The following is a 27,834-nucleotide window of genomic DNA, read 5'->3' on the forward strand; positions in this document are numbered from 1 at the left end:
TTTATCAACACAAAACTGTTTAATATTTATTAAATGACACAAAATACCTAGATAACAGACTCACTCTCTGAAAGGACATGTATTTACATTATTTACCAACTTAAGAAAGACTCTCTGTACCCATATCAGACTTATGAAACATAAAAAAGGTTTTGCTGCTTTTTGCATCGAAGGATGCAACGGTGATACATGCCCTGTTTGCAAGTCTGCATAAACTATAACTTTTTGATGCAGTGAAAAAGCACAATTTCATATTCTGGTAGCCAAGGGAAGAGGCTTCTGAAAAGTAACAGGGTTAGTTTTTTTCCCCCACTCCAGACATACTCTGAAGAACTGTTATACAAAAAGTATATTACATTTTTGAATGCTGCTGTACTCTTACAGTTTTAGTGTAACGTTTCAAAGAAAATATTCTTCCTACTATATGAAATCACTAAAAAAGTGGTATTTGAACATTTCTTTAGATGCACTTTTTTTTTTTTAAAGAAAGCATTAGGGCAAATGATATGTCTAGGAAAAAATGAAAGGCTGACAAAAAAAAAAAAAAAAAAAAAAAAAGACCAGAGACCAAAATATGAAGAACAGCTAAAGCAACTTAACGATTTGCTAGGGTTTGTTTTTTTTTTTTTATTAACTATTTACTTTGGCACCTTTGTGTAAACTATAGAACAAAACAACGTTTACAACACATTTGCAATTACAGCATTTAAACAAAATGGTCACTTTTTAAACCAGCCAAGACAAAAAAATAGTCCATTTATGGGTATAAAGATTAAAAAACCTAAAATATATATTTCTAAGAATAAACTGCAATTTCTTATGAACAAGGTGCTATAAACTGCATGCAAGAGTCAAGATTAAAAATGTGTGGCCAAACAGACAAGCTGTGTTGTAGCCAGATGAGTTGTGGTCCAAGCCCACTTTAATTTTTTTCTTACAGAGATATATATGGCTCAATAGGCAGGCACATGATCCCAGCAAGAAGTTGCAGAGTTGTACGGCTGGACGATAAATCTTGGCTGCAGCTTTGTCATTAACCAGGAATGCGCGAGACCTTAGCAGAAGAGATGGATGAGTTCTTGGGGAAAACCCATGAAGATACAAGGAGACGCCTTCTCCCCTCCCCTCTCTCACCCCCTCTCTCAGCCTAGCCAGGGTTCTCAAAGTCCATTCTTTGGGTTGCTTTAACTAGATTGCTGCTTAGGGTCTGCCTCAGATCGTGGAAGTCTGATAAGATTTGAGGACATTTTCTATGTAATATTTTCTGCGTTTAAGTTACTGAAATGGATGGGATAAAAATTAAACAAACCTTCAGACCTTTCCAGTTAGTTTGACTGAATGCAACACACTTGTCTAATGAGGGAGGATTTTACCAGAATAGGCATTTTAAACATGTAGTGGTGTTAGATTTATATGCTGCAACAGACTGAATGGAACCAGTTCAATACTGATACTCATCATCTCCTGTCTCCCAAAGAGTTAAGTTTTATGCTCCTTCTACAAAACACCTTTTTAAAAGGAATCTTTTATTGGCTAAAGATACAAAACACATACAAGAAAAAGCAACATTGAATGCAAAATACAGAAGGTTTTGGGGAGAGGGGGGGCATTCTTTCCTCCCTGGTGGATCTCTATTTGAACTAATACTTAAAAGATTTGCAGGAGCAGTCTTCAAGTTTCTTACCAGATAACTCTACTGTTAGTATTTTTCTTACAGAGGCAAGGGTGGTCCTGGATGTCTACCAGTGGTTATGCTGCAATAGTGTCAAAGGATAAGGTAGATTTTCTGCAGATCACAAAGAGCTGTATGACAGTTAGTAGAGGATGACAGCAAATAATTTTAGTAGGAGAAAAAAACATCTGCTTCATCTGTCAGCTGAGGACTGCATATAAAAGAGCTTGAGAGAAAACACAGCTGGAGAAAATATGGAATTAAACAGTAGATCAAAAAAGCAGTAAGGATGGGATGTGTCAGATACAAAATACACGCACTTACACACACTCTCCCTCTCTCGCACATGCATACCCCTGAATGTGGGATCACAGTGATAAAAGTTATAGATCATAGAAAGCTAAGTTACACTGCCATTAAACAAAAGTAACATCTTGCTTTCAAGAAATATCTGGTATTCCCCAGGACTATCAGTGCCTGAAAGAGGATGAGGTTTTTCACTGAGCTCTGCAACACAGCTGATCGTAGGTCTAAAGCCTGGCTGGGTAAGGAAGAACTGTTACATGGAGGAGTTACCTTCTCTGCTGACACTTTTTTTTCCCATATATTCCTGGCACATGCTGCTATAGCAATAAAAAAAATGCATTTTGTTGAAACAAAGCTCTACATTCAAGTGACTTATTCTCCCATGTCTTATAAAGATGCAAAGAATGCTCTCTGGTCATCTAAGAAAATATATTTTAGATGCCTTGTAGCAATACTTAACTTTCTATATGAGAGGTAGGCTTCTGGGTTCTAGGAGGCCTGCCACATCTAGGGCTGAGTTCTTAAAGCTTTAAGTTAAAGCAATCCAAAGCAGGGCAGTCTTAGAAGAGCTGCCCTGTCTAAACCTTGAGGTTAGTTCAAGTTTAGAATGTTGCAAAGCAAAACAAGTATTAAAATCCATTTGTAATTTTTGTTCTTACAGCTCTACCACAAGAACAGTGTGGCTTTTCATAGGTATCTGTAGATAGATTCTCTTTTCTAGAGTATTGCTGCCAAGAGGTGAAGGCCTCCTACCCATGACTAGTAAAAACTGTCACTTTTTCCATTATGGCTGTTTTATGCTTAAAATTCCCAAAGGTGAACACTAAGTCTTATAGGCAAGCCATATAAATCTAATCTGAACTTGTTTTGTTGTAGCAGTTATTTAAGAATGGTGTTTGTATATACAGTACATATGCCCACACTGCAAACTTTATACATCATTTTATATTGGTACCATTTTGTCTTAATTGCAACCAAGAGTATTTTCCATTAGATCAGCAATAAGCATAGCTTGGCTTATTCCCCATTTTCCCTCCCTCAAGGGAAAAATCCAAGTGTGGGCATCAACCAAACCAATGGTATGTTACTAACTGAAATGCATTCTGTACAGTAAATTAAAAGTTTGCATGCAGTTTAAGCATTTTAAAGGCTATTTTCTTATATTAATTAACCTTCTGTTTCCATTTAAAGGTGTGAAAGACATCTGTCATATATCAAGGGACTCCTCTTCAGACCCAGAGACAAATGGAATCACAAAGATCAGGTACTTTCTTTCAGCTTTCTGCACATCTTACTAAATAACATGCAAAGAGTTCAACAGCATTCTTCTTAAAATGTAAATAGTACTCTTTAAATGGGCATGTTAACCACTGAAAGAAGTCCACTCTACTATACTTTTCCATTACACTGCTTTCATTCAATCATCGGTAGTATAAAAAGTCAATTAACAGGATCAACAGGCTAGTTTATCCACTGGCAACTGTGTATGACACCAAGTGTGCAGTAAAACAAAGGCCAACGTATGTTTATGCAATATAGTTGTACTGATTCGGGTTTTCTTTATCTCTTTCCATGTAGTCCCTGTCAATTAAGGATTCTATTCTCTTCTTAAGGTCAGCAGGCTGTAAAATAAAGCAGATGTCAGCATTATTACTTTGCAGTCAACGTTTCTTGGTGCTTTCTTTCTACTTAAGCCAAATATCCATACTGTTTAAGATGGCTGAGGAAACAGGAATCACAGTTTAAAATAAATAAATAAATAAATAAAAATCCCTTAAAGCATCAAAGCTTCTAAAGTCTGCAACATATAATTGATGGAAGAGAAAGTTACAAAATTAGCTTGTTGCCTGCAGCTAGGCATAGACTTTTTACAGCAGGGAAAGATATTTGCTGCTGTTTAAACTGAACTCTCATGCATTACATACCGAAGTGTTTCTATTTCTGACTTTTACCTGGTAAAAGATGGTACAAGTTTCATTTTATCTTGATGTGAGTTTTGCAACAGTTTGGGTGCCCTATGATTTTGTTGGATGAAGGACTTTATAAAAACATCTCATGATAAAGAGTGATGAAAAGCATTTAAATCATCTGTTATAAACCTGCAAAGCCCAACTGCAGTTTTTGCAATACTTACAGGCCTGCGGGAACTTAACATGGTAACAAAACAGAAGGAGATGGCAGTACCTTTCATTTTACATTTCCATTTATAGAAAGCACTGTATATTTGAACTCGGACAGATGCATGACTGTCTACTTGAAAATCCATTTCCATTTGTATACAATTAGTAAGCTATTCATTTTATATTGCAACTGTGGGCTTCTTTAGCTTTGAGACATTCATCAATATCTACTTTTCTTTCCATATATATGTGTGTGTGTATATATATTATCCAATATAATGTGTCTGGAAAAAACACTGTACATTTATTAGTTACTAATTTATTAAAAAGTATCAACCAAATTAAGAATCAAAACCAATCCTGCATTACATATCTGAATCATTTTTCCCTCGTCCCCAAGAACACACTGTCAGAACACTTAAATGCAAGAACAGCATACAAAGAGAGCTAGCTTCACAGTTACTGCTTACAGACTCCAGTTCTGAAAGCCTTTGGTAGTAGGTTTTATTAATTTACTAAAAGCCTGAGGTAATATTCAGATACATGAATGCAATTGGCACTTCAAAAATTCATGAAAGCGAGTATTTGTCCTTCCTAATAGTAAAGAGATGCATGTTCTAGACAGAAGCACTGTTTAACTGAGGACAGGCCAGGTAATATAAAAAGAAGTAATAAAGTTTTAGAAGAAGAAAAATCAGTACTACACCTTTACTGGGAATTTAAGCTGGTTGTAGACCTCTGACACAAGCAGGTTATGACTCAGTGTCTTGCGCATCTTCATGATTCGTACAATTGCAGCGTCAATCTGGTATTGCCGGTCCTGGAATACTCTCTCTGTAGTGCTTGCCTGTTCCTCTACCTGAAGGATCCATTTAGAAAAGTTTTAAAGAGAACACTACAACTGTCAAAACAATTCTTCTTTGTATCTCTAAGACAGTTCTCAGTGCAAGACAGTAAAACGTCTGTTGTCAAATATTTGACATAAATCCTTTACAAATATGAAGACCAATTGTCTATTAAAAAAAACAATTGTACAAGGAATTAAAATCTTTGCACAGATTCCCCTGGCTGTCAGGGAAAATTCACTGTGAATTTGTTTCTATGTTCACAAACCATTCAGTAAAGCTCCAGGGAATGACCAAGGGTGAAAAGAACATTCACTAATTAGAACTTCCCTTAAATAACCTCATTTAGAGAAATCTAGCATCACTGGTGTCTAAGTTTGTATGGAAGCACACATTTAAATCAGCATTGTTAGGTATGTGCTATCATCCAAATTATACGTGTAACTTTTACAAAGATATCAGTATGTACATTACAACCGAGAGGAAAAAAGCTGGTAGATGGGCAGGCAACAAGATACTTAATCCAAGGATCTAAACCCCAGAGGATCAAGGAGAATATACCGTTTCTTTCATCTGAATTTGGTTGATCTTTATCCTGAAGAGCTTATGTCTGAAATCATCATTACATGTGAATTTATCACCGTCTTCCACATCTTTGCCTTTGGGGCTTTTGGTCAGTACTCTGGCTTTGCCACAAGCCAGAGATTGAAGTGTCCTTCTCAGCTCTCCGTCCTCTACAGCAGAAACAAGATGTTGAGGTTTTTTTTTTTTTTTTTTTTTTTTTTTGAAAGAACACTAGGAATTAGTCAGCTGTTTTCAATACCAACCTATCCCAGTGGCTTGCTTTATCTCCTCTAAACTGAACTCCTCTCCTTCATTAAACATGAGCAGCACCAGTGTCTGGAACAAGGAGACCTGAAGTTCTTTTTTGCCCTGTTACAAGGGAAATTAACAGACATCACTAGACTGTTTTTTTTGGAGGTTTTTTTTGGGGGTGGGGTGGTGCAAGGAACAAGTCACTCCTGTATGTCAATTATTTCACTTAAAGGATGTGATTGTTATTTTATTCATTTGGGAATACGAAAGAATAGAAGTTACCGGTCACCTTGTGTTTACTATAAAATGCAGAATAAACTAGAGGTCAGAAGGTTAGACTATTATATCCAGTGACAAAACTCACCCAAGATATGCATCAACTTACTCAAGACAAATCTCAGAGCACTGAGTGCTTAAAATTACAATTTGAAAGACCTTTAAGTCAAAGTGTAATGCAAACATTAGTTTAAGAAACACACTATTAGGAACTACAGGATCTTTGAAATAACCAAGTTTCATAATACTTGTTTTACCATTAACATTTTTCTGAAAAATACAACTGGTAAGCATTCCTATTCCAAGAAAAATTTTCTTGAAATATATTTGTGCCCATGAAGAAATGCTGAAGAGAAATAACTGGAAGCCCTTTAAAAACAGCTGTGTTCTTGTACAATCCAAAACTTTTCTTTATTTCAGTAGTGAAAAGCTTACTGTAAAGATGCTTAATGCTGTCAGATGAAGTAAAGTCATCTATGGAACATGGCCCCCTTTTTTTTCCCTCCCCAGTATAAAAATCAGTGCCATTTTTAATATGGAACTAAACCCACTGGATATTTTCCCCAAGCAGTAACCAACAACTTTTTTTTTCCCCACCAATACAGAAATTGGATGCATCTTCTTAGACCTTAATACATCTATTTCAGAAACTACCACAACTCCAGAAATGATAGCAAGAGGTCAAAAGTTAAAATTAATTGCAAAAACAGTGCTGTTTTCCATCACAGCACAAAAAACCTTTCCAATATATCCCTAAGGTACAACTCAGAGTTGGAATCAGCAAAGCAACAGGAGTAAGAGAAACAATACACTCACCTCTTTAAATTCTGCTTTTAGTACACAGTGTCCTAGTGTTGACTGCCACTGAAGTTTCCTACCACTGTGTTTTCCTAAATAAAAGGTCTTGAAGATCTCCTGCAGTTTTACCATCTAAAAAAAGAAAAAACCCAAAACACTAAAACACAATTCTACTTTAAAAGCATCCTTCCCTCCTCCACAATCAAATAAGCCTTAAATAAAGGCTTAGAAAGATGAAGGGAATTGCAAGAAAAGAAAACAAACTTTATTTAAAAAAAACCACATCTACATTTCTTTCTAGAGATTATATGCATATTTAAAACCAAGCTACAGGTGATATCAAGATGCATTACTGATACTTGGTATAATACATCTATGTTCATTACCTCTGGGGGCAAATGGACCTCCATAGGCACGTAGGTTGGCCAATAACCCATAGTCAGAATATTCACTGTTAGTTCAATGTTGCCAGGTACATTCTGATTTTGCATATACTGCAGAAGGAAACAAAGTAAATTTAAATAAAGCAATGTTTATTAAACATATTTCAGGTAGAACTGAAAAGTTAGCTAGAACAGGCATTATGAGACCACAGAAGACAAGTGACCTTATGATGGTTTTGCTATTGTTGTGGTTTAACCCCAGACAGCAACTAAGCACCACGCAGCCACTCACTCACCTCACCCTCCCTAGTGGGATGGGGGAGAGAATCAAAGGAAAAAGGTAAAACTCGTGGGTTGAGATAAGAACAGTTTAATAGAACAGAAAGGAAGAAAATAATAATGATAATAATATCAATAATGAAATGACAATATAAGGATTGGAATATACAAAACAAGTGATGCACAATGCAATTGCTCACCACTTGCCGACCAATGCCCAGTTAGTTCCTGAGCAGTGATCCCCCCAGTTTATATACTGGACATGACGTCACACGGTATGGAATACCCCTTTGGCCAGTTTGGGTCAGCTGTCCTGGCTGTGTCCCCTCCCAACTTCTTGTACCCCTCCAGCCTTCTTGCTGGCTGGGCACGAGAAGCTGAAAAATCCTCAACTTCGCATAAACACTACTTAGCAACAACTGAAAACATCAGTGTGTTATCAACATTCTTCTCATACCAAACCCAAACATAACACTATACCAGCTGCTAGGAAGAAAATTAACTCTATCCCAGCCGAAACCAGGACAGCTATATAAACTGCAAGTTACACACAAGAAAATTAGGATAAGAAAAAGCACTTTTCTGAAGTTCTAAAGGTACTTCCATACAGAAAGAAAAGAGCAAAATAAGTGTTTTAGCTGGCTGATGTGAAGATGTACCTAAGTATGTGTGAATGGAGGAAAGAATGTTAAAATTTTATTGTTATCAAAACATTACAGAACCACCAGAACTAATGGGCAAAAACTTACAAGCCAGTCCATCAGAATATAGTGGTGTTAAAAATGTTTTATAACTGGTGTGAAAATGTCTTATAAGTTTACAACTCTTCTTCTATTACTGTGGTTTTTTTTTTTTTTTTTTTTTTAAGGAGCTTCTTGTTTCAGGTTTTTTGCTTTGTTGTTCAGGAAAACCATTAATAAATTCAGTAAAATTTTCAAAAGCACAGACAGCACAGAGTTAAGAAATAGATTCCGACTGATTTTCAGTAGAGACTGTTTTCCCAGTTAGGCTTTTGTCCACTCCTTTTGAAAGCAATCACCTATAAAGTCGTTTTCTCTGTAGTGGAAGAACATTACAGACAACTGGAATAATTCAAGAGGAGTTTAACACAATTACAATAGAAATGTTCACAACTGAAGACATCATGCACCCTCTCGTTAGGCTTTCTGAGAATAACTCATTCAAAAAGTGAGTAAATGAAGGAGCCGTGGCAGGCTTTCCCGCAATACCTGTTTAAACTGTATCATTATGTCTTTTGAAAGCTCCATATCTTTAAACATTCCTTCAAGTTTGCTGGTGAAAGCAGCTCCACATTCTGTAAAAGAGAACATGTAAATCTTAAAAATTAATCTTGTTTATTTTCAACACCATAGAGTAGTTATTCTAAACATCAGAATGTACTCTGAAGCAAGACAACCTATTTCAGCATATGTTCTTACACAAAGACCTGGATTCTAATTAAGATACAGAATAAGGTTATAAACAAGAAGGGGGAAAAGGTTTTAATGTGGTAGCTACTTTGCAACCCAGTTGTTTTTCCACATGGACATGACTGTTCATCCTAGGACTCCACTGGCAACCTGTCACTCAGACAACAATTCTAATCCCTATCAGCTGCCTGCCAAACTTGTCTCCTGGTGGCAGAACAAGATCAAGTTCTAAACATCTTACTCTTACAACCCAAAGACTCCATCCTATGAAACAATGAAGACCAGACTAGAAGACTGCTAGCTGGCAGCTTCATGTTTCAGACATTATACTAGTGAATAACAAGCAGAAGCCAGCCTCAAGTTCTCTGAGCACATCACTGATTTATTCAGCAGGGAACCTCGACTCTATCCCACAGGCCAAGATACACCGTGCACTTTAAGCTCCTAGTTTTTGGCTATTGCTGCTAGAATTACAAAACTATAAGTAACTGCGTCTCAAAACCCACCAGTCATTCAAGACTTGCACAGGAGGTTTTTGCCCTCGTGTAAAGGCGAAATACAAATAGCACTTCTGGGAAGGCCTGTTAAAACAACTATTTTTAAAAGAAAGCAAGCTGATAGATATTTACCATGTTTGAGTTTGGAAAGCATAGATTTTTCAGCATCTACTGATGCACTCTTCCCAACTAATAGTCTCTTTGCTAGATCTTTTTTATAAAAGGCCTCAAAGACATCTTTTCCTGTAAGAGATGAGATTTGACAGCGATCACAAATCATTGTTTGTTTTAAACAAACATTACCTACAAGAGGCCCAATTCAAAGCTCAGTAAAGCTAACAAGGGCCTTCACATTAAGATTTCCACAGATTCCGAGTCAGGTCTTATTATTGGCATTTTAATATGCAAACTAGTTAAAGAGCATTACACCAGCAAACTGCATCTACAGAGAATGAACACTTTAAATCACAGACAGACTGCAAAAATTATTTCGAAGTACCTTTATGTTAGTGGTTAAACAACTGTATCCCCACAAAAAACCCAATACTTACCATATATGAATCTAAATATGATCATAATTTTATCCAGCATTTTTTCAAGTTCTTCATCAGTAGCTTCTTTGTTGCCTGCACGAAGCTTTGAATCTACATATTTAGCTAAAAGAGTGTTGAGGAATAAGAAGTTCAGCATATGCTTAGTATCACAATGAAATAATAATTTAATTAAAAAAAAAAATCCAACATTGTGAAATCTTTTGAAAATGTAAAGGATCCTGAAGTCACCTTCAAATCAGTTTCATCACAGCTAGCTTGATATATTTTCATAGAGGCTATAAGGTTATAAAAACATTATAACAATCTCTTTTTTCAGATAAACAATTATTGCATCTTAACTTTATTAGCATACATAATGTTAAAAAAGATTTTTGTGTATGTAAAAAATCCTGGTCCATATTACAGTCTCAAAGTAAAAAGTCACTATTGCTATAGATTGACATGGCTATAATAGAAGCAAAAAGATCAGATGAAAAATATGTAAACCAGTTATTTAAATGTGTTGACTATACTGCTGAATTTCTCTAGCAGATTACTGTTTGTTTTAATTTCAAATGGTTTGGTAAGCACATTACAGTTAGTGAATTAATTTAAAAAAAAGGAGGGCAGAAAGCATTACTCCACAAGCCTAACAGCACAACAGATTGCAAAGCAGGTATTATTCACTGTGTGGGGAAATGATTAAGGTATTCAAAAGTGAAGAGTCAGGCTTGTAATGCACAAATCTGTAAACAACGTTCTTTGCAAACTACAGAGGCTCTGTCCCCGTAACATGAGAGGTTAACATCCCCACCTCTCTTCACTTTTAATATATTAAAACACAGATAGCTCCTAATAGCTCTGTGTTGGTGGCACAATTATGTAAGCTTCTGAAGAAGTCAAATTATTAGCAGTATTCTCACATCTGGACACCAGTCAATTGCTGGAATGCCTAAGTTCTAATGTTCTTCACTTTTCTATAGCCTAGCCAGTGAACTGATGAACAGAGCTTATTCTTAATGTTTGCTATCCTATCAAATAATTCACTTGCACAAGGTGGCACGGTAGATCCCAGTTTGACAATGCATTGTACATAATGTCTTTTAACACACAATTCCATCACATCCCATCCGTACGCTGCATCAGCAACTCTCTCTTGTCCCCCACCCAAATTCTCACATGGGAATAAACTGAAGAAAAATACCTATGAGTTCAGCTGGCTTATTTGGTCTTTTGTTAATGAATGTTTCAAAGGCTTCTTTCATGGCATTTACAAACTTCTCATTCTTGAGAAAGCAAATATCAATAATGTGGTCAACTTTGTCTTTAAAATCAAGTAGCTCTTGGACCATGGTTTTGTCTTTTTCTGGATTAATTACTATGGTGCTACCAAACGCCTGCAAAATAAAACACATCTTTCAATTAGCCTGAATAATGAATTTAAATGATAAGACTTCCAAAAGCCTAAGTTACCTTTGTAATGTCTTGTTTCTGGTATTCATATTAGTTCCACTAACACAACAGAAGTAATGGCATTATGAAGTATTTACTATATAATAATTTCTAGACCTTGTATAGTGATTCAAAATCAATCTATGAATAACTAAACAGATGCAGAACTTTTGTCTGAAGAAATAAACATGACAAGATTAACACACCCTGTTTAAACATCTATATCCTCAGGTTTTACACAGGTAAAGCTCCCACTAAACTCAATTTTATTTACAGTACTCCTATGCCATTACAAAGCCTTCCTTCACAACAACCATACTTTCTGTGACAACATTTTCACCGAGTAATAAGATTAAACATCTTAAGTGATATTCAAGTGCTGTTTGAACTTCAATTGGTTGGTAACTTAAGCTACCACTCATTCGGACAAGAAATTTTAGCAGGGAGAAGACAGAAACATTCTGCCATGACCAAAATAGCTATTGGAGAAATATAGTTGTCCCCCACAACTAACTATAAGCAAGATAAAAACTCCAAATTTATTTGGAGTTCAAGAACTCAACTGAATGTTCAATATTTTCTTCAATAGGGCTAGAACAGTTACTCTACTTTTCCTAGTACAGTTTCAAAAGCTGCATATTAAATATATGTTTATAAGCAAGTAGTCTTTTAATTCTTAGAAAAATGCAGTAGTTTATAGACATGACTCAAATATCTGTGTATAAACCCCATCGACAGAATAGTGGTATCTGTTCCAGAGTTCTAGGAACAGTACCTTTATGTACTCAATCCAGTGTTGCAAGAGAACCTGTACTCCGCCTCTCACACGACTGAACAACTGATATAGAAGAGACAGGTCTTGAATTCGGTTTTCATCAAGAAGGTGGTTTAAACCTGCAAATGAGAGAATTTAAATCGAAATTAAAACCAGAATAATCCAAAGAAAGCATAGCATATTATTACAGTAAGGGACCTCTTCAAAGCTAGTATTTTTTAATCAAGCAATTAGTGGTGGTTTTTTTGTTTGGGTTTGGTTTTTTTTTTGTTTTGTTTTGTTTTGTTTTTTTTTTTTAAGCTACCTAATTTAACAGTGAAACACAGCATGGCTACCTGAACTGGCTCAAACCTTAAAATCCTTGTTATTGTACTGGATATCCTAGGCTACATGTACTTTACATAAAATACTTAGCACAACACCTTTGCTTACTTCTGCTTTACTATTCCCTAAAGATTTGTAAAGTTTACTCTCTACTGATCTGTAGGAAAGGTTCCTTGGCAAGACAGAGCTCTGAGTCTCAATTCCAGCTGTAAAATAAATTTTACAGATGTTTGAAGGCAAGCAGCTTCAAGAAATATCGTCACCTTTCACTTTTTACCTTTTTGGCAGAGAAGGCCTGATGCTCCACAGCAAGGTTCTAAGAAAGTAGATGGGCAAATATTGCAAACTTGATACTTCTCTCAATAAAGAGTCTGTTACAGATGTGCAGAAAGATGCTCACATACCTGTTTCATCCAGAATCTGGCTAGTAAGGACTTGATCATTTTCTTTTATTATGCAACTCTTGTTGCACCCTTATCTATTTCCAGACTATCCCTCAGAGCAACAGAAGGTCACTGGACTGCACAGAGACTACTGCAGAACTGAAGCAATGTACTTCATTGCTCAAATTGTACTGAATTTTTAAAACAAGCTGCTTTTTGTGAACAGCAAGTAATCACTGTTTCCCCTTTCTGATACAGCCATAATTCAAAGGCTACTCCTTTACCTCTTAGTCTTCAAAATGCTACTTAACACACTGAACTTGAGCCCCCTATTCTAGTTTTCCTTTTGCTTTGCTGTGTATCTGAAGACCTCATTGTGTCTCCTTACCTCTGACAAGGAGAATGGTACTTGCCCTCTTGCAAAATGGCCAATGCTATTTCATGAACTGAGTAGCAAAGGGCGTTAAAGACTGATGTAGTTTGTGTCCTCCCCCAGCACCTGAATCTGTCACTTTCTTTTTCAGCACAGGAATTGAAAGCCCCGAAGCAGTAATTAGAAACATTTCTATAAAGAAGAAAGATTACCTTTCTGAAGAATGGCTGTTAAATGTTCACCTAGAAGTTGCTTTTCTACAGTAGCAATTAGTGGCTTCCTATAGAAAAAACGTTTAGAATTACTTTTCCTTTTTCCATTATTGACAGTTTTAAATCCTTTTGTTGAGATTATGTTAACTACACCTGTCATTGGGAGTGCTCTAATTATGTGTGGCCAAGGACCTAAAATAATTATACACATATTTATCCTTTTTCCTCCCCAGTAAGCAATCTTTTTTTCTGTTTGCTGACTGAGGATTTAATTCGCACAATAAGCTGTTGTACATGTCCTCTAGGCAGCTGGACAGCGATTCCATCAGTGAAGAAATCAGGCAAAAGTTTGTCAAAGAATATACCTTCTCCTGTTTTGTGGGAGGAGATTCATGTCTTGGGAGACAAACCAAGAAGAAAAAACATACCGCATGAGTCAAGAAGTATTAAAACAAAATAGGGAGTTGGCCACTAATAATGGTGTGGAAGAAGGAAGCCACTAAACAGCTAAATGTTTTTAACAGCTGAAGGAGGAAGGAAATAAAAATGTATGATGGTAGCAATAAAACACCTTCCTCTCAGAGAGATCCTCTGTATCTGCTCTTTAAGAAGTTGCTACTACTTGCTTGAAGAGTTTTGTTATATTAGTGACCTACATTTTCTCTCAGACACGACAGCTGTGGCTTTATGTTAGGAGAACATTTCTCCTGTCCTACCAGTCACGACCTCCCCTTGATTGTATTTGAGGAAATCCTGCCTCTAAGTAGAAAAGATTTAAGGGTGTTATTAGTCAATAATTTCCCAGACTCCATAAAGAATATGCAAATATTTTTTATGTAAATATTCAGAGCCTTTAGCCTGAGAATTCTCTATCCTGCATCCTATCTTTTTCAGGTAGGACGACAGCTGATTAACTGTGTTTCAGCAAGAAAGAGATGTTTGGACTGGGGATGGCAGCCTATTTTTTTCCAACCAAATGCCCAACAATGTTTACGTCAAAATAACTGGTGGCTTAGAAGAAAAGGATATTAGCTGTGTGAGCCAAGACAGTGCTTCATTTTAAACAAGGAATTGTGGGAAGTGAAAAGCATTTGATGGTCAGTCAATAACTGAAATAAGCTGTAGCTATTAGACGGCCCTCAACAGAAGAAGAGCCAAACAGTTAACAACACCAAGCAAAGAGAGATTGCACTTACTGTGTGCTCTGATCTAAATAAGTGATTATCCTGTCTGCTTCTTCTTCCAAGCGCTTGTTGACATGGTGAAGATACTCTGGAACCTGAAAATGCCAGAGTAGTTTTGTATGTTTGAAAAAAATCAAGGGCGGGGGGGGGGGGGGGGGGGGGGGGCGGGCAGGGAAGACAGTACTGGTCTGACAGCAGCAGCCACTCCAGTTTTAAGCAGAAACCATTAGCACTGTGACTGAAGGCAACTGCATGTGAATTTCCTTTTTCAGAGTACTATAAAACGTAAACATCACATTATTGCCCTGTACACTGGCTAAGGCAGCAGAATAGTTCCTCTCCCTGACAAATGCTTTGTCATTAGGCATAACAAACATTGTTAAACATTCAAAATACCTCTCGTTCCTGCATAAGCCTCTGTCCCTCTGCTGCATACAGGCGGTTAGTCTCTTCCAAGAATCTATGTTCGAAAGAGTCTTGATAAATCTAGGGAAACAACACAATAGCAATCCAGGGTAAAGCTTACTGAGCACCAAGTAAGAATCTGAGCTGTTCATTGATTTAAAGGTGAAACAAGTTGACTTACCTGCAAGTCAGAAAGCATGCTTAGCAGGCTTCGCAGTAAACTCCTATCGATAGCCTCACACCATTTCTTTCCCTCTCAATCAGCAGAAGAATGCCATCAATAGTTTTGTTCTGAACCTTCTGATCACTGATTATATGAGTTCTGAACAATTCTAGCCCCATATCCCTAAAAAGAAAATAAAGACTGTTCAATAATTTGTGTAAGAATCAACCCCAAATATTCTCTATTAATAAAATTTGATCTAGATCAAATAGAGGCCAATGAATACTAGCATTCTTCAAATTCCTCATCCCTCTGCCCCCAAATCACTCAAGATGAACAAACACATAAACACTAAAATAAACCATGACAAAGCATCAACAGTAAGCTACAAATTTTAAAAAGACCAAAGCACGTATTTTTTCCTCAATAACCACCTAACTTTTGCAGCTTCTTTATTTTTCACTTGGTTGGCAGGATGATGGAAAGTGAATGAACAGCAGCCTTCACGAGAAAAGGATAATGTCATCCTGGGTCCCACTTCCATGGTTAAGCTGTTGGACAACACTGGTTTTTGTCCATCACTTTCTAATCTCTAATTCTTAGGCAGAGCTAAGAAGAACTCAGTGATGTGAAAGACAGGGATCTCTGCTTTGGGCATCCCAGTTAAACCCTTCCATGAATTTGAAACTGTGGGTCTCACACTTTTAGGAAAAGCCACTCCTTCAACCTCTGGCAAAAGTAATTCAGATAGCGCCAAAGGCACCGTAGGGCATTTGCTAACTAGTAAAATATTGGAGGGTGGAAAGTAGGGGAAGGTTGAAGTCCAAAAGAGAGTAACTTGCTTTTATTTTAGGTAACTTTTCCCTTCAAAAATCCTTACGGAACTTTGAACACTATGCACGTTAAAGCCAGTAACTGGGCAACCCAAACCCTCGCACTTCAGTTGTTGAACAGGCCCTTTCCTTTAACAGTGCAAACCGGAGGCTGATACCTAACTTAGATGAAATTTGCTATCACAGCTATTCTAGAAGAATCCTGTAATTCATGGCAAATAAATTAAAACTGAAATCTCCCTTTGCAACAAGCACGTATGCATTCACCATCTAATTTACAGGTCACTACAAAGTTTATATTAAAAAAATCCACCTGAAAATCAGCAAGATATATGTGATAATTTAAATAATAACCCCAAATAATTTTATTCTTTGTGCCCTTACCAAATAGATGGCAGCATTGAATTCTGAAGTACGTAAGTTCGATCCAAGAACAAAAAGATACTTCTAATCATAATCTGTTATGAGAAGGAATAAAAAAGCCACAATCATTTTACTCTTAATTGAAGAGCAACGCAAACTATGCTCAACAACAACAAAAAAATCCCACTGACAGTTTCCAGGCAGTGCTTTCTTAGACAGTGTTGCTTTGTTTAAAATATTCTGCCAATCTCAGCAAGATGATCAATGCGACATTTAGCATCTTTCTGTATAAAATAATAGCTCCTTTTATAACAGGTATAAGAGGAGAAAGGCTTGCATAGAAAAAACAGTTAGGAGTTGGGGCTGTGTGTGTCCAAGATCAGACCAATGTGTCAAGAAACACACTACAGACAAGTATTTTCGAGGCTTGATTTCTAACAAAGTAGATACAGTTGTATTTCACAAAGAAGCCTTATATAAATTTAGGATAACATTTCAGAAGCACAGTACATTTGTAATGGAGCAAAGTTAAGCAAAACATAGACTGACTAGGCAACTGGTTTTCTTTAAAAAGATAAAAAACTTACCATTTGTCTGCAGTGATCTTGCCAACATTTGTCTATTTTCTTTAGAAAAAGGACACTATCCAATGAATCCATGAAGAAATCATTAAGAAAATTATGATTAATAGGTAGTGTTAGCAATGAAATGAACCAACATTATTATTATTTTTTTAAAGACACTTAACAGAGCACAACAAACTCACCTACTCCCCAAAAGAACCAGTTAACTTCTTGCAACATGTTTGTTTATATTTTAATGAGGGCCCTTGTGTTAATAATGAGAAATCAAAATTATCTGAATTAAAAAAAAAAAGGATCTAAATACTTTTTAATGTTTTGTCTAATGCCTCATCCCTAGCGAGTGGAACAAACATACATATCCCCACACCTGAAAAACATGTATTGTGGATTGTTGGTAAGGGCCCACGACTACACAGATACTATAATTTCAGCTCATGTTAAGAGATAACCTCAAGAGATAAATTTTGTCCTTGAAATTTAACTTGTATTCAGCCCACTGTATAGTTCTGGTACTAATATCCACTTAACAGGATCTTGATCTGATGCCACTCAAAACTTCTGAAAATAAAACATTTTGATCCTCAGAACCACTAACATTGTATGCTACCAGACCACTAGCACTTTTCAAAAAGAAAACAATAGCTACTTCTTGGAAGACTTTTCTATTTACCTGACCATAGCGAGTTCAGCATATAAAAAAGCCTGAAGTGATATTGTCAATACAGCCTTTTAAAGCCTTGCTTTAAGTCTAATATGAGCTTTTGTAATATGTCAAACTCTTTCATAAATACCAATGAAACTTTCTCACAAACTTTTCAAATGGTCACAGACATAAAGGAACTAGTAGTGTTCTCTGAGGTCCCATAAAAAAAAAAAACAGACCAGACCCAATTATGCAAAAACTAGGAATTCAGATTACCATGGCCTAGTGTCATGAACTAGTCAAAGAAATCCATCACCACATACTAGCAGGTAAAAACATTTTGGCTTGTCAACAGCTAAAAAAAGGATATTCTCTGAATTGGTGAATTTGTGCTTTAATGTGGTCTTCACAGATCTGTCTCAATTGTTTGTACAAGTTTGCAGAAATCTTGTAGGAGCAGAGATTTTCAACAGCCTGAAGTAAAGAGAAACAGATACTAAGAAATCTGTTTATGTTCTTATACGTGGTTTTACAAGGAAAGGGGGGAAAACCCCCCAGAACAACCATGGAATTCTTCTGCTTCTCACTCAAAAATCTACCAGCTTAATTGTAACATAGTTAACAGCTGCATGCAAAACATCAGAGAGAGACAGGGCACTATATATGGTACCATAATGGTAATAAGAGAAAATGGAAGGCCATGCCCTGAACAGCTTACAGTTTATTAATTTCAGTTGGAGTACCAGTATCTCATAAGGAACTGCAGGGCTTGCATCTCTTAAGACCAAGGATGTTATTGTAATATGTTCCAGCAGCTTGCTGGGTTTCATACTTCAGACACTTAAGGTCTTAATTTTATTAACTGCTATGCTCTGCGAGTCACACTGATATTGGTAAAGCACTGCTAGTGTTATTTCCTTTTGGAGTTCTTTCCTTGATTAAGCTTCCCTCATCCCCAAAAGTACATACATATACATATTTTATATACATATATATCTCCATCCATCAACCCCTTGCCTGAATTAGTTAAAATCCTGAACAATTTTTAGTAGTGTGACTACATTCCAGATGTTTACAGTGACAAATCTCAGATTTCTGCATCATAATCAAGTATTAGAAGAATTGTTGCTGTGCTTCACAGCGAGAAGCAAAAAGTTTAATGGGGACATGTCTTGGAGATTGATCAAGCAAACAAGCATTCTCAAGTCCATAAGCTTTAAGTCAATACTTTACCAAAATTTATACCAATTGCCCAGATTTGGAAGCAACCAAGCAACTTTAACTCTTTGCAGATTGGTGAAAGACAATATGTGATTATTCTGTAAATAAATAAAATATTCTGTAGAAGCTAGACAGAAGAGGTATATATGATTTTCAGCTAATGCCTCTTGATTTTATTTATTTTTTTAATGGAAATACTTCAGTTGTCAGTACAACCAAACCATAGGAAAAAAAGGACTGGAAGATTGTTCCCCAGCAACCACAGGCAACCATGCAGGGACAGCTAGTTCAGAAGTATACACATGTCGTGGTTTAACCCTAGCCAGCAACTAAGCCCCAGCCAGCTGCTCACTCACCTCCCTCACAGTGGGATGAGGGACAGAATCAGAAGGGTGAAGATGAAAAAACTCATGGGCTGAGATAAGGACAATTTAACAGGTAAAGCAAAAGCCGTGCACGCAAGCAAAGCAAACCAAGGAATTCCTTCACCGCTTCCCATGGGCAGGCAGGTGTTCAGCCATCTCCAGGAAAGCTGGGCTCCATCACGCCTAACGGTGACTTGGGAAGACAAAAACGCCGTAACTCTGAATGTGTGTCCCCCCCCCTTCCTCCTTCTTCCCCCAGCTTTCTATGCTGAGCATGACGTCCTGTGGTCTGGGATATCCCTTTGGCCAGTCGGGGTCAGCTGTCCCAGCTGTGTCCCCCCCCCAGCTTCTTGTGCCCCCCAGCCTCCTCGCTGGTGGGGTGGGGTGAGGAGCAGAAAAGGCCTTGGCTCTGGGTAATCGCTGCTCAGCAATAACTACAACATCCCAGTGTTATCAGCACAAATCCAAAACAGCCCCATACCAGCTACTGTGAAGAAAATTAACTCTAACCCAGTCAAAAGCAGCACAACAGAGCAGATCTACTCCATTACAGAGTATTTCCCAACAGTCCAAAGAGAAGCCACCAGCAAACAGTAAGCAGCCACCAGTAAAAGCACAGCAACAATCAAAACAGCTAAACAAGGAGTTCCTCAGTTTATCCTAGGATATCAACAGTAATCATTCTCAGTATCAACAGTAAACAACTCTCTAGAGCAAGTTCACTACAGCTAATACTGGGTATAGGACACAGATGAGTTAAAACAAACAAAACATCCACAAAAAACAGAAACCCACAACAAAATCATCCTACACAACAATAACAACAAAAGAAAACCAAACCTGCATAAGCTTACTGTCAGAAACAAACAGGTGTAACAACAGAGTCAGTGTGCCACTTAAGACTAAAACAGGTCTGAATGATGATTATTAGGAAAGCCAGAATTATCACTGAAGTGTACATATCTTAATACTTAGAAATAGCAATAAATTCAACTCTCAGCCTTAACACTTAAGAAACCGCAAACAAATACAATGATGTGATAGGAAAACATATTCTACAGTTCACACAGTAGGTTATGGACACTGCTCAACTCTATTCTGCTATTGTACACACAGGGTCAGGCTCTAAATGAAACAGCAACAAAACAGGAAATAGCTGCTACACTTGATTTCAGAAGAAAAAGGGGATGGAAAACACTAAGCTTGAAGAGCCTGATGAGGCATTCAGCAAGTGCAACAAATGGGTTTCTTCTTTTCTCCCACTTACTTTGGAGAAGCCAGCTGAGAGCTGGGAAGATGAATGTTTTAGATAAAACTTGCTAGTCACCAGCTTAACCACGGTTAGTCTCGCTTCTACCTACCAGCCTAGGACACCAGTGGCCATTTTGCTGTACTTCTGGTCAGTTCATCCATCTCAACTACCAACATTTTTGTAACTGCTGTCTATCAACACCAGTACTACTTAACCATGCTGCTCCAAATCCTTAAAAGAATTTAGCCTCTGCACTGTTGATGGACAAACTCATACTATTAACTCTTAGGGAAATAAGTTAAGATATATTAATATGCACTTACTTTTAAGCAGTGTTCATATAAAGCCATGCTTTTTGCATTTGTGTATCAGAAACTCCAAAGTGTTAAACACGTCTGCTAGTATTGAGTATTTGAACATCAAGTGCAAAACTTCTGCATCTTCATTAATAGCATCCATAGAAATGTTTTAATTTGTGAATTCTGCTCAAATTATTATTTTTTTTTTAAGATATTAAACTGTCTAAGCACATGAATACAAAACCTTTCACTAACATTTGCTCTGTGGAGCATAACACCACTACTGCAATATTATGCTTTGCAAATTTAATTACTGGCGTTACACAACGATAATTGTAATCTATCAAAATTTTCCAACAACTTTAGGGGCTCTAGTTCACAAAATTATCTTGTTCTGAATTAGTGGAATAAAACTTTCTGATCAGGGAATCTGTTCCCTGAAGATGGTCAGAACATCTGAAGGTGAAGCATCATATTCCCTTTCTGTAACATATATTCTGCTGGTGGTTTTTGTTGTTTGTTTTTTTTCATTTGCCCTTTTTTTTTTTTTTTTTTTTTAAAATTGCAGCATCCACACCTGGATTTGTGTGCTGGGCAAAAGTAGGAAAAAGAACTGAACGCAGCTCTGATGAGAGAAAAATCAGAACTTTCCAGAAGTACTTAACTCTGCGACTGATTAAAAAAATATTTAACTAGGGATCTGGTACTAAAGATCTTGATGTCTATTTTCTGGTACTAATCTAGGGAAATTTATTCTAATAAAGCAGCTTTTCTAATAAAGCGATCAAAGATGTGTATAATTTCTTTTGCTGGGGAGGAACAAAGCAAGTACGAAGCCAGTGTCTCACAAAGAAATAAAGCCTCAAAATGTTTCCTCAGTGGGATTTTCCAACAGACAAGAGTTAAACCAAACTCAAGAAGTGTAACTCCATTAAAAAAAAGAAGTATCTTATTTTGAGGTGTGCAGAAGAACATTTGCAGACTCTTTTGCAATTCCCCTCTATGCTTGGATAATAGTGTCTGCCAAGGCATATTTGGCATCAGATCCATTTACCAAACAGCTGTTCAGAAATGACATTAGTTTAGTTAGCATTTAAAAACACTAGTGATTCCTATTACTATTTTTAAATCAAGACATTTATTTTTAGATTTATAAAAAAAATAAAAATTTCATACTTGATTGCACTCTATTTCATTCAAAAGTATGTAAGTTATTACAATGTTAAAATCAAGATTTAAAAGAAAAAAAGCGTATTTTTGGTTTTCTGAGCACAAGCAACATTCAATTAAGCCTGTGGTAAAAGTGAGCAGAAATTTAAGTGATAACTGTGAAGCAGAAGCAAGCCTTTCAATAGAACTTTGTATTTTTAAACAATTTTGGATATCCTTCAAGTATTTAATTTACAGTTATTGGCTCTGTTGCTCAGTCCCGAGTAAGTAATTTACAATACCAACCAATACAGTGGGTTGTAATTTATTAGTTTCACCAAGTTCTGCAAAAGTTACAATACTATATATTATGCTGAAAAACTTGAAAAAAGCTCTTTTTAGATTAATTGAACATTATAAAAAACTATAATGAGCTTAAAAACACACTGGACTGAGGAACCTGGCCCATGAGGTTCTTGGTTCCACGAGGAATGGCAATTTATCCTTCCCTAAATCTGTCCCCAAACCTTGTTCAAACAGTATTTTTCTCCCCAAGTCTTCACAGAAACCATTTACATCCAAATGCAACTTTTATTGAAAAGGGGAGGGCAGGGGAAGAAGAGACACTAAAAACAGATGGAGAGAAGCCTATATACACGCAGAGGAACAAATCAAACAACTAACCAGGTAATGAAGGCTTTAAAAGTACAGAGTAAAAGGTCTAAGTGCTTCTTAATACCTAGCTAAAGCAGTACTGTTGCTAGGCTGCTAAAACCACAAGTACCACGATGTTAGCAGGCAAAAGGTGAGGAGGGGGAGAAGTCTCCCTAACACATTTAGCCAAAAAAGCAGAAGTGGAGCTTATTAAAAAAAAAAAAAAAGTTAGGAAATGCAGTTCAAGTCTGATCACTTCCTAAAACATTTAGGGCAAAATGTTGCTGGGAATAAATTTTGATTCTCAGTTGTTAGAATAGACAGAATGCTGAATGATAAAAAATTTCAATCAAACCAAAACAATACAATTCATGAAGAAAAATGGTATTCTATGTTTTAAGAAGTCAAATAAAAAGTTTCAGTTTTTAAATGATTTATGATCCTCAATCATGAACAGACACTGTCTTCAGAAAACGGATTATATTTTAATAAAAATTGTCTTTTTCTTACCTAAACACCAATGTTTTAGGATTTCACATTTCTCCTCTAGCAGCTACACACCATAAACCCCAAAACAGTAAAGGGTATACAGCTCCTTGCCTTATTTAATTCTTGTCAACTGTTGTAAGGGAAACCATACCTTGGATTATGTTGCGGCAAGTAAAAAAATTTCCCGAGTTCAATGTTAGGTCTTGTGAAATTTTTACTGAGGATTTTAAAATTTGAGAAACTATTTGATGAAAAGTTTTTCAATGACAAAAGCAGCTATCAAGCAAAATGTCATATTCTTACCACTGTATCAGAATTGTTTTAAAGAAAAAAAAAAAAAAAAAAAAAGCCAACAACAAAACAAAAAGCCCTACCCCATCACTTTTACTATAAGCACTTACCTGATAGAGCTCCTCTAAATTGTACTTAATTGAAGTACTGTTCTGGATAGCTTCTACAGCTTCTTTCAGTTTTTGCCAGGTTTCATCTGTGTAGTTTTCAGGCAATTTGGGTTTATCTTTAAAAGAAATTATATAGAGTCTGAGAAAGTATTTAGAAAAAGCAGAACATTTTACCTTTTACAGAAGTGAAAAATGCAGCTTTGAGAGGAAAGAGGTACAGGCTGATGCTCTAGGTTTTAATTTATACTTACATGAAAAGAAAGCAGTGTCTTATTTACATTTGAAATAGTAACGCATTGTAAAAATTCAGCATTGCTCTTCATATACACATCACAGCATCTGTAGCCCAAACAGTAGGTGTGATTTATAAACATCACAGTACTGTGTCTGAGCAGCTCAAGAAGGGATAAAGGCTAAAACCCAGCAAGACTAATCTACATCTTCATTACACTCTTTTTCACTACCAGGACAGCACAGCTAAAATGTGAACATAAAAGCCAAAAATGATGGATTAAAAGATACAGAGTTGTGTGTAGCTATTTTTTTTAAATTTACTGCTCATTAATTCTACTCTGTATTAACAATTGGAAAGAAACCCTCAAGAAACATGCATGGAAATACTGTAATTGTAATACAGGCTTTATGGTCACAAGGAAAACCTTCCTATTTTAAAGTAATCCAGTTACGTCTCTCTTGGGTTTGGCCAGTGGATATTTCTTAGAGTTAAGCCCTCTCTTAATGTTCAAATAGCTTAAGCTTTGCAAATTTGACTCTTTCCGTTACAGGGTAAGAGAGATTCCCCAACTCACACCCTCAGAATACCAGGACTATTTTACAATTCTGTGTGTTCTCATAACTAGCTAAAATGACCACTTCTGTCCTAGTAAGCATGTTCCCAAACAGAGAAGGAAGGAGAATAAAATTTAGGGAGAAAGACACCATGCACATCCATGCCACCAACCGGTGAAACTGGCCCAGAGTTTATACTCTATTAAAATCAACTTTTACGTACCTAAAGGTAAAAAACAAATTGTAAAGCTTTGTGATTTCTCTAGAAGCGACAAACAGAGAGAAGTAATTTTTTTGTCCTCCCAAGCATTTCCCTACAATACTGGCAATATCCCAACATCAGCTGTATCGTAAGAATCTAGAGAGACAGCTAACTACAAGCGAGACTTGCCTATTTTCACCAGCAACTAATAAGTATGCTACTCAGCAGAAAATACCAAGATTCTGGTATTTTACTTAGGAAGTTATTTAAGTTGTATAAGATGTTATTGCTATCACACTAAGATAAAGTATTAATAATACTTTAAAAATAATCTTATTATTCGGTTTAGCACCTGAGAGTAAAAATAAAAAGCAAATCTGGCAGATTCCTGAGGCATCCTTTTTAAGCAAGTGATTCAAATACCAGTTCATAAGCAATGATGATCACAGCACCATGCAATCCATGACGTTTAGCAAATATTTTAAACATGAAAAGTTGACTTCCCTTAAAGGTAACAGTGTACAAGCAACTGAAGAGTGGCATTTATTTCTCACTATCATGCAACCTCAGTATAAATTTTAAAATAATCAGTCAAATTAAATGATGATGATGTGATGGGCGGAGAACATTTTTGAGAATTAGGAGGACCTTAAAGGCAAAAAGTTACACTGTGATCATCAATTGCTGTAAAACATTACAGTGGCTGAAATAATCCTAATCCTTACCTTCTGCAGCATCTCTACAGAACATTTGTATCAATTGTGTATTTAGAAATTAATTTTAATTTAAGTAATATCTTTTACCTCCCCAAACCCCAAACACATGGGGAAAAAGAAAGTCAAGCCAAGGCAGCAAGCTATCAGACTATTTTAGAAGATAGCAAGAGGCAGGAAATAAAAGAAGGCCACTATTTCTCCATCTTTACAGGGAAAAAAAATGACAGAATTTTAGCTAAGCTTTCTGCCTACACCTATTTATATTTTTGTTTACTAGAAAATGAAGCAGCATCACAGCAGAAAAGCTTCATTTCTCTGCTTCAGTTGGTCTCTAGTAACAATAATCAAGAATCCCAAACACATCTTTCGAGAGATTTACAAAATAACGTAAGCTTGCAAAGTTGAGAGTATGTTAAGACAGAGAAAAGACGTTAAAGAGTGAAATAAAAATTACAGCAAGGATATTGCAAGGAAAACATTCAGCAAAAATCTCAACTACCTACTTCGAAGACAAGTGGGGAAACCAGAAAGGAAATCCGCCATAATAGCCTGATAATCACCTTAGTTTCAAAGTTTAAAACTAAGCACAGGCAGATTAACCTATAAACAGACAACACGGATAGAGGCAAGACAGGCCCAATTTAAAAAGAATGCATTCTGTGCAAAGACATCATGAACTGCGCTAAAATACACACCAAGCCCTGAATCAGGATTACTAGAAAAGAGGTATCAAACGTTAAAAGTTTGAAGAAGGGCGATTTACACACTTATGTAGTAAAACCTTTCGTCTAACATGCAAATTAAGGCCTTCTCAAGAAACAGAGGGAAAGGAGTCTGAAAAACAATTCTAAGCAGCGAGGTGTAGCTCAGGATGTGTACATGACTGGGCAAGTATGCATCATAAAACATTATTCCCTCTTTACATAAGTATAGAAACATTTGCCACAGAAAAGCATTTCCTGTAAAACTTGGAGCTATCTGAAAGCCAACCAGTTTTCATGTTGAAAACAAAACACAACAGTTGAGCATCAGCTCCCCGTAGGTCGTGACAAATTACGGCCTGTTACCTTTAAAGTTCTTGATCACTAATTTCTTAGCGGAGCCAGGTTTACTGTTGGCGAAACTGGAAACAGTAGAGGAGGCAGCTTTGGTCAGGCCATTTGCATGGTGCCCCACAGCCACTGACGAAATTAAAAGGCTTTTATTTTTGAGCTGTTGTTGGTGCTGCTGTTGAGAAGAGGCAGCAGGAGAGGAGGAGGAAGAAGACTCTTCAGCCATCTTCACATCGAGTCCAATAAAATCCACGGAGTCCTCAAAGCGGAGCTTCTTCTGGAGGTGATGGTTAGAGGAGGCGACCCCTGAGGAGGAGCACGAGGAGGTGGTGATGACAGAGGAAGATGATGAAGAGGTGTTTTTGGAAGGAGAAGAGGCGCAGGAAGAAATGGAATCAAATTCTTCTCTTTCAGAATTGCTGTTGCTGCTGTTATTTAACTTTCTCTTCTTGCAGGAGGAGCTGCTGCTGGTATTACCATCAGTGGCAGGTCTGACCTCCTGGGCTGCAGCTGGGGGGTTGGGGGAAGAGAAACCTGTGGGAAACATGAACACACAGAAGTGAACAGGCTGAGGGGCATCAAATCCTTGTGGTGTGACAAAGAGAGAGAGAGAGAGAGAGTTTTAGAGTCAGTCTCTGTTTGGTGTCTCTCGGGGGGGGTGTCTTTCAACTCCTCTCTCTCATCAGTGGAGTCCTTCCGTGTTCCCTCTCCTTCGCCGCCTTCTTTCTCGGAGGAATCACTTTCTCTCCTCTCTTCCCCTTCTCTTTATTACTTTGTTTCTTCTCGCAGTTTGTCTCTGCTTTCCTGCTTTTACTCCTTTCTCAGCGGAGCGTCTCCGTGCCTGCCTCTCGCCACCCACCGGTTTCTTTCAATTCTTCTCTCCAACGCCAGTATTCCCCCACGGCTGCCCGCTCCCCTCCTGCTCCGGCCGCCTCCTCTCCGCCAAGCAGCAGCGGGGAGGGCTGAGCGCGGCTCCCTCACGCCTCGGCTCCAGCCCCCTCGCCCCACACGCCTCCCGCTCCCTCGCCGCCGCCCGGCCCGCTCTTCCCCCCCCCGCGGCCCGCTCTCCTCGGGCTCCCGCCTCCCCCCTCTCTGCCTCCTGCTCGCGTTTCCTGAGGGGGGGGGACACGGCCCGGCCCGGGGCTTGTTATTGTCAATACACGGCAGAGAGGGAGCCTAAAGATGGCGGCACATCCGGTCGCCGTGCATGCTGGGGCGCGGCCGCCCGGAAGCGCGGCCGGCCAGCCCGGGTAGGCGGCGGGCCCCACCTCCGGCCCGGCCCGGCGGCTCTGCCCGCGCGCCCTGCTCCCGCCACCGGCGGCCGCCCCCCCCCCCCCGGTCCTTTCCGCTGCCCTCTGACCTACCGGAAGTGATCATGGTTGCCGGCCGCTCCGAACGGCCGCTCTCGTTATTTCCCCCCCCCCCCCCCCGCGCCGGCGCAAAGGCGCGTCGTGCCGGGCAGGGGGCGTGGCCGCCGCCTTCCGCGTGGCGGGAGCGCGGAGAGGGCGGGGCTTGTCCCTCGTCGCGCCCCGTAGCGTCCCCTCAGGCCGGCCGGCCGCCCCCGGGGCCGCCGGGGTGCCCGGTGCGGCGGGGATC

The 27,834-nt window shown here is 37.9% G+C and overlaps 1 protein-coding gene across 1 annotated transcript; it reads right to left on the reverse strand.

Annotated features, from left to right (window-relative positions):
- Positions 1–27,708, reverse strand: CUL4B (cullin 4B). Its single transcript, XM_041118896.1, is given in 22 exon segments — positions 1–3,600; positions 4,805–4,957; positions 5,505–5,677; positions 5,771–5,876; positions 6,852–6,965; positions 7,220–7,327; positions 8,725–8,810; positions 9,555–9,665; positions 9,974–10,078; positions 11,160–11,352; positions 12,183–12,301; positions 13,475–13,542; positions 14,671–14,753; positions 15,055–15,144; positions 15,245–15,301; positions 15,304–15,409; positions 16,444–16,517; positions 17,010–17,079; positions 18,020–18,123; positions 23,480–23,595; positions 26,254–26,772; positions 27,603–27,708. Coding segments are annotated over 22 exon segments (2,664 nt in total). The 5' UTR covers positions 27,616–27,708; the 3' UTR covers positions 1–3,504.
- Between the last annotated feature and the right edge of the window lie 126 nt (positions 27,709–27,834).

Source organism: Aquila chrysaetos, chromosome 21 (assembly GCF_900496995.4).
Source record: "Aquila chrysaetos chrysaetos chromosome 21, bAquChr1.4, whole genome shotgun sequence".
NCBI classification, from domain to species: domain Eukaryota; kingdom Metazoa; phylum Chordata; class Aves; order Accipitriformes; family Accipitridae; genus Aquila; species Aquila chrysaetos.